The sequence below is a fragment of the Pyxicephalus adspersus genome, chromosome 4, assembly GCF_032062135.1.
Source record: "Pyxicephalus adspersus chromosome 4, UCB_Pads_2.0, whole genome shotgun sequence".
Lineage (NCBI taxonomy): Eukaryota > Metazoa > Chordata > Amphibia > Anura > Pyxicephalidae > Pyxicephalus > Pyxicephalus adspersus.
The window spans coordinates 120,827,968-120,836,088 of record NC_092861.1 but is presented as its reverse complement, the minus strand read 5'-3'; the positions used below and the strand labels follow the sequence as shown (position 1 = coordinate 120,836,088).

Below are 8,121 nucleotides of genomic sequence, written 5' to 3'. Positions count from 1 at the left end.
AAGTATTTTTTTTTTTACATGATTGTGTGTTTCAAACATTTTTTATATTCATAATATCTACTAGACCCTTGTTCGGACATATTTCTGTAAGTTACAGGTATACAATTTAAAAAAAAAAATTCATGAAAAACAGTGGAACACTTTTGGTACAGAAATCTAGACCTCAGTGTAAAGCTCAGGTGGTAAATAAAGCACGAAAAAATCACGATCAGGCAGGTCGTTATTGCAGTAATGGACACGTGATGTTCCTTCTGCAAAAATCCCTCTTACCTGCCTCATCACTCTGGGTAATTGTCAAAAAAGCTGGGCTGTGAATGCACAGTTTCAGCTTTAATTGCCAAGGTACCCGGCAATACCAGTTCCTGTGCGTATGCCGGAAATTAATAAGCGCCCATGGCTGCAAGGGAGTTACATTATTACATCATCCTGGCCCCCTGCGAGGGATTGGAGATGTAAAGCAGAACAGGTTTAGTTTTGCTTTTAATCTAAATTTATTAGGTAAAACATGCCTTTGGGGTCTATTTAGAAATGTTTTCACCCATTGTTTACACAATTTCACACATTTTTTACATTAATTCAATTACAATCTCTTTTGAATCATGAGTAAAATTTGATTCACACATTTTCTAATTAAATTTAATGTGACATTAAATTTGGGTGGGTGGGTAAAAGTTAGGTAAATATAAGTGAAAGCATATATGAATACATCATTACCTTGAGCGGCATATCACTGAACTTTAGTAGTGCTCCATGGTGCTTTTTTGTCACATGACTTGTTATTATTAGGGAAAGGAACAGTGAGTTGTTGTAATGCATTAACACCACACAAAATATTCTAAACGATTAGTCCTGTTTGCTCTACATGGATTACTATATCTCCTTTAGTCTGCTCACACCTGTACATTTTAATGCAGTAAAGCATTTGCAATTTGCTACATGTAAATGTTTTATTTCCTATGGAGCTTCATACCTCTATCTGTGAAAGCGAAGCTATGTGGGCCCAGTCACAACAATATGTGTGCAAACATGCTGCAGGTGTGTAACCAGCCAGAGGATAGCGATATGAATAAATACAGGAAAATATAATTGTTTACCTGAGGATCTCTTGAATGCTCTGTAGTGAAAATTCCTCCTTAGCCACAAAAAGATGCAAAAACAGTGTGTTCAGGGGCTGGAAATACAAAAAATCATAATTATTAAAATATTCTAAAAAATCTTACACTCACCTATGTAGATGCACACATTGTTGAGAAATAAAAATCAGGCCCATTATATAAAAAAATGATTACCTCATAAAGCTTTCATGTAGTTGTAAGAATTAGCTCATTGTTATATCAATGCAGTGTTCCAATGATGCTCATATAATGCTCATTGGTTATACTCACCGTGCAATCCCTGCTCTGTGCATAGTGTTGGTGTATCCATTCCTCCCACAATGATTGGTCCACCACATCCCAGTTTGGATAATCCAGGAATGCAGCATGAGCTACGACACTGTTCTGCTCATCACAGATAGTCACTGCCAGAGTGGATTTTTCACTGAAAACAAACAAAACATTTTTGTAATAATATAATTTTTTAACTTGGGTGCTAAGATTTCATCAAAGAGTTTTCATTACTATTTTACAAATGTTGCTCTATCACCCAGCTTCACTGGTAAAAGTGTATCCTCTCCAGCCTTGGAGAGATTTAATAAATGAGGGCCAATGCTGGGAATTTCATATAGAGAACAATCACAAATTACATGTTGTTCAATTCAGAGAGCTGTGTGTATGTGTGTGTGTGAACACCCCTTTAAATAAAAGATAGGTCATAAATTATTAATTTTTCTACAGTTATAATCTTGTTGTACAAAGTCAAATTCTTTCAAAAGAAATCAAACGGCAGGTGTAGCAGATCCTAATAACTATAACTAGGTACCTATAGCTAAAATATATTTAAAACATACAAAAAGCAGAAATCATATCGAGACGAAATTTGAAGAAATATTTCATGGTATTACTTGTAAAAGTTTATATATAAACACAACAATCACAACACATTGGGCCTGATTTTTTAAAAATCTCCAAAGTTGGAGAAGATAGACAATCATAGGGGAACCTGGATGATTCAGCAAACTTGAAATAGATTTCTTAAAAATAATTTATTAGTTGTCAATTGTATTCAGTCCTGGACCATATATATAGACACAACTAAAAGATTCAGTGCAGTGCATCACAAATCACAGTAATGCCATACCATGTATTGCAGTGGTACCTGGGCTGTAGACCGGTGCTGGAGCCTCAAATGACAGGAGGCAGAAGCACCGGCAGTGGAAGTCTTTTTTATCTTTTCCAGTCTTTTTAATCAATCAAGCCCAGTCAACAGGAGAGTGAGGGGAAATCTTTCTAACAGTTCTCTAGACATTAGTAAATAATCCTTACCTGCTCTATCCAACACTAAAATATTTTTGCTGTACATGCACCTTAAATATGAAACAGTCAAATTATTGCATGAAAAGGCATTTAAGGAGTCTATTTCCAAAGCAGTGAATCTGGCATTCACTGAAACATTGCCTGGTGGAGAATCACTTACTGCCACAGAAACACAAGGACCTGGAAGATTCTCCACCAGGGAATGTTTCAGTGAAAATCAGATTCACTGCTTTATAAATAGATCCATAAGATAATGTAATGGTTATGGTTTTGGATAATGGTTATGGTTTTTTATTGACATTTTTCATATTACCAATCTGATGTTTAGTGATGAACACATTAATATCACAATAACCAGCACTTACAGTAAATATATGACATTCACATTTCCAAATGTGCTTTGTGTGGACGATGATTTGAGCTCAGCAATACCATGAACATCGAGAGATTCTGTTCTCCGGACAGTCACTTCCTGTGTGGTGCCACTTGCTGAAGTCAGAATAGTCATGATGATTGCAGAGGATTGTGCTGAAAGACAAGCGTGACAGAAAGCTTGTTAATCGTAATTCTAAAGGCTCTATGTATCATTATGTTTTCGCCCAACATTCACCCCACTTTCAGTCAATATTCCATTTTTTTGTGATATAAAAAATAATGAATTTTAGGTGAAAACATTGATAAATAAACTACTAAGCATGCCCACTAGGTATTAATCATTACAATTATGATGACTTGAACAAGAATTCCCTTGACTGATTTCACAGAGTGGTGAGATAGTAAACTCTGCTGTTGTATTAGTTATTGTTTATATAAAGGAAGACATTTTAAGAGTGTAGGCATAAACAAGACTTTCTCTACTTTTCTAACACGGGGGAACCCTTTGAAAAAACTTTCAAATCTTAGTGAACCCCTGCCATAATTACTATATCCACAGGTCACAATATATTAATATGGTGGTCAGTGGGATGAATGTCACCCTTACAGATAGCTAAAAAGATCATTGGTATCAGTTATACTGACCTAAGAGTCGCAAACTGCTCATTGCTCAGGGAACCCCGAGCAACCTCCGGAGGAACCCTGGTTGAGAAACACTGGGTTCAACCCTTGCTTTATATATTTACATTTGAGATTTATTTCTCTATCTGTTGTTCTGACCAATAATCTTGAGACAAGTAGTGAGAGATGTTTTCTTTTTGCAAAGACATTTTCACATAGAAGTAAATGTAATTCTAATTTTCCTTGTACATGATTGGATCATTTTTGTGCAGTGAGTTTAAATTTTGTTTTGCATCATTCATTGATATAATGAAAATTCATTTTAGAATTAAAAACTTTAAAAGTAAACAGCACTAACTTTTTAGTAAATCATCCTCAATGTATGATGCAATGGGGCTGATTTACTACAGGACAAGAAAAATGTATTACTTTGTGAAATAAATATTTTCTCAAAGTGATAGTAAATAGAATGGAGCTGTATTTACTGTGAATACTCAATATGCAGTGGGAATGACAGAAACAGGATTTCTGCTCACACATGATTGGTCAATAATTGGTCACACCTCCCAACTTTTGGATGAATTTGATACTTCCCTGCCATGCCCACAATTTACAGACCTGAAAAATGAGTTAGCAAAAAATATATATATTTTTTTTAACAACAATGGGCCCTATTTATAAAACAGGGAATCTGACATTCCCTAACACCTCTGGGAATATATCAGGTCCATGTGTTCCAATGGCTGTAAATGATTCCCAGCAGGGAATGTTTGAGAGAATGAGTGATTCCCACAGGCCCTGTTTTCTTTATATTCGCTTTTCAAAAATAGGAATCGAATACATTAGGAGAGTGGATGAAAGTTTAGTGCAAAAAAACACTATTGGGCTCTATTGATACATTAGATTGTGAGCTCCTTTGAGGGACAGCTAGTGACATCACTATGGACTTTTTAAAGTACTGCATAATATGATGGTGCTATATAAATACTGTGTAGTTATAATCAAATGATTCCCTTTTCTGTTCGCTCATAATATTCATTTCATTCCTATATCATATGGGCAGCACGGTGGCTCAGAGGTTAGCAATCTGGCCATTGCAGCATCAGGTCCCAGGTTTTAAACTCTGCCAGGACACTATCTGCATGGAATTTGCAGGTTCTTCTCGTGTTTGCGTAGGTTTCCTTTGGGTTTATTGGTTTCCTCCCACATTCCAAAAACATGCAGTTAGATTGACCTTAGACTTTATTAAAGACATATGACTATGGTAGGGACATTAGACTGTGAGCCCCTTTGAAGGACACCTAGTGACATGACCTTAATATGTCGGATCTATATAAATACTGTGTATTAATAATATAATAATTCAGTGCACTTTCACAATTGGCCACTAGGTGGCAGAACAAGTTGTTGTTTTAATAGGAGAAAATACAACCATCGAATTCACCACCAGCGAATTTCAGAGGAATTGACTGGGGCAATCATTTATTAATAGAGACCTTTTTATTAGTTAAATAAATGCAAAACCTTGTATATATTTTGTGCCCTGCCTCTTCCTCACCTGAGGAGGCAACTTTCATGACGCGAGGGGAAGAAAGTAAGCGCAGCCTGTTTGTGGCTCAGTATATACAGATATTTCCCGAGTTAAGGACATCCGACATACGGACAACTCCTAGATATAAACGGGGCTTCCCTGCTCGCTGGTTTGCAGGACAGGGGCTTGATGGACAGGGGAGGTTTGCATGACTTGCAGAAGAAATCTTTTTGGGTGTGGGTGATCTTAAGAGCTGAGCTGATCTGTATCATCTTGTAACTCTTTAATGACCAAGACAAGCTTTGCAGTTGTTTCTTTTTGCATATCAAATCTCAGCTTGCCCCAGAAGTAACAAATGTCTAGGCTCCATAAAGTTTATCACAGTGAGGATTTTATACAGTAACTGACACCACACTGCCTAATAATATGTTGAGACAAACGTGTGTCCCAATTGCATTTATTAAAATATTGTACCTGTTCCGACTTACATACAAATTTAACTTAGGAACAAACCTACGGTCCCTATCTAATATGTAACCCGGGGTCTACCTGTATGTTGAAATGTTTGGTTGAGCAGACACTTCTGGTTCATTAACCAATAATAGGGTTTTGTATTGTCTAAAAGGTGTCATTTATAATGAATAAACTAAAAAAATGCATTTTATTACATAATTAATTAAATCCCATGCTTTGCTTGTTTGAGGGATGTGGAGCCCATGGTGTGGTACATTGGCTTGAATAAAATTATTGATTTATGGACTTATGATAAAAATATAACCGAAAAGTCCCACTTACCTTTCTGACCTGGTAATATAATACTCCCCTAGCCGCTCAATGACCAATGACCAACTAATGACTTCCTCACTCATAACCTCATCACACGCATGGCTCCAAGACTTTTTGACAGCTGCCCCAATTCTCTAGAATGGTCATCCTCATCCTTTTCCACTTGCTCAAACTTTACGCTCATTTAAAAAAGCACTCAAACCAGTCGGGACGGTAGAACGGATAAATTCCGAAATACTTGGTTCTATTGGATACAGTATACCACTACTCAGGCGCACCTTTCAGTATACAGTGCGGCTGATAATGCCGACGATCTGTTTTGAATGCAGAGGATATCATTGAATTATTGCTCTGTGTTCCCTACTGTGTTAAGTCTGGCCTTTACTCAATCTGGCCTGCAATGCCGTGCCCCTCCCCCTCCTCTCCCTCCCCCTCTTCCTTTATTTTGCTTTCTATTTCTCTATTTCTTTCTTTGGTTATTTTTGTTAATATTTTGAAAATTGCCTGTGCTTAGTCACTCTGCCTGTTGTTCATAATATGTTTGTGATGCAGAAGATGGTAATACAGTTGGTGATTTGTATGTTTTAATGTTTTATGCCAGTATCTATGTTCACTGAATAAAAATAAAATGATAAAAAAGCACTCAAAACCCAATTTTTCACACTTGCCTACATATCCTATTCTGTCTTTTGAAACCCTCACCACTTCCTATCACTACATATCTCCCCTCCTATTGTGTGTTATTTCCCTACCTCCTAGATTGTAAGCTCCTCAGGGTAGGGTCCTCTCCTCCAGTGTCACTGCCTGTATTCGTCTGGGTATTTGCAACCTTTATTTAATGTACACCACTGCGTAATATACACTATATACATCCTGTAATAATACACTATATACATCCTGTAATAATACACTATATACATCCTGTTTATTAGTAATAATATTAGTAAAAATAATAAAAAGGAAATAATTGAGAAGCTGATAAATGCTCAGAATGATGGCGGCCACCCCTGACAGAATCTCCCCGTGCAGCCTTACCTGTGCTCTCTTCTTCCTGACTGCAGAATATAAATGCAAACAAATACACTGAGAATCCCAGGTCTGGGGACGATGGACAGGACGCTCTGGTTGCTATAGGAACAGAACCTGACGTAATCTATTTCCAACCAACTCGAAAAGAGACCAAGACTAATTTTAAACCTGATCTTACTCCAGTCTACATAAAAATGGCCGCCCGCTTGCACTTTTACAAGTTCTAATGAATAATTTGTTTGTTTTTTGATTAACTGTTTATATTTGTAAACTGTGAAACTGGAGAATAAGAGTGTGAGTAGTCTTATCTAAAAAAAACTTATATACTGTGAGTTATTTTTGTTCAGCTTTAACAAAATGGCTGGTGCAATGCAGACATTTTGGCTACAGTTTTCTCCTCTAGTGCTGGGTTTGGAGCGCTTGGGAGATATTACGTTCTTACGTCAGCACGCTCACGAAGACGTGTAGTGGGACGTTGTCCTGTGTATGGTGTCTCTCTGTAGGCCCGGTGTGTGTGAGAAGCGGAGATATCATGGCGTCTACGGCGGCGGGGAAGCAGCGCATCCCTAAAGTGGCTAAGGTCAGTCCTGGGGAGGCTATGATGGTACCAGCTGTCTATAAATACACGTATCCATTGCTGGAAGCCTCTCTGATATTACATGTTGGCACAGGGAAATTTGTGCTTTATTACTGCTGGGTTTACTTTTTCAGTTTCTGCTATTATTTATCACAAAATGAGTGTTTATTCTTCAAAAAGCACAATTACACAATGCTAACTCGGAGCTTTTCCTGGGGGCCCCTGGGGTCACAACACATGGCTTGATCCAGGGCCACAAACTTAGCAGCTGTGTAAAAGATAATAATATATATAAAAAGTTTTACTCAGCACCGTCGTATACAACAGGAATACAGAGACCCTGTGTGGTATTTATATGATCTGTGTCCCCAATGCATAATTCCCATCTATTTCCTGCCAGGACAGGAAATGCTTTCAGTGGGGACACAGACAACACACAGAAAAGCGAATGATGGAGGCGCCGGGTTAGATCCTCTGTAGGGTTATTATTACTGTCTGTGACAACCATTTCCCATCCTTCTGTCATGGGGACAGAAAAAGGTGAAATATTCCCAGCAGTGATTTATGTGGCCGGAGTATCGGGAAACGGCTTTAGACGAAAGAAAATGATGTCTCTAGATACTAGCTAAGTTTTATTTTTTCGTTTCTTGTCTTTACCACCATATATCCATCCTGTACAGGAGATCACACACACACACTAGGGCAGATTTCGAGGTGAATCCCTTTAAAAAACAAACAAACATCCTAGCCAACCAGAAAACAATACAGGTAGTCCCCGGGTTACATAC

General features: G+C 37.6%; 2 protein-coding genes across 2 annotated transcripts in view; one reads left to right on the top strand and one right to left on the bottom strand.

The window, feature by feature from the left end:
- The window catches only part of CFAP61 (cilia and flagella associated protein 61), a 137,196-nt gene extending 130,342 nt beyond the window's left edge, over window positions 1-6,854 (bottom strand). The window contains exons 1-4 of the mRNA XM_072410264.1: window positions 6,763-6,854; window positions 2,780-2,942; window positions 1,386-1,539; window positions 1,095-1,171 (exon numbers count right to left, since the gene is read on the bottom strand). Of these exons, the coding sequence (XP_072266365.1) occupies window positions 1,095-1,171; window positions 1,386-1,539; window positions 2,780-2,922 (374 nt within the window). The 5' untranslated portion in view covers window positions 2,923-2,942; window positions 6,763-6,854. The remainder of the gene's footprint in view (window positions 1-1,094; window positions 1,172-1,385; window positions 1,540-2,779; window positions 2,943-6,762) is intronic.
- Window positions 6,855-7,201: 347 nt separating this feature from the next.
- The window catches only part of CRNKL1 (crooked neck pre-mRNA splicing factor 1), an 11,269-nt gene continuing 10,349 nt past the window's right edge, over window positions 7,202-8,121 (top strand). The window contains exon 1 of the mRNA XM_072409492.1: window positions 7,202-7,336. Coding sequence (XP_072265593.1) covers window positions 7,289-7,336 — 48 coding nt within the window. The 5' untranslated portion in view covers window positions 7,202-7,288. The remainder of the gene's footprint in view (window positions 7,337-8,121) is intronic.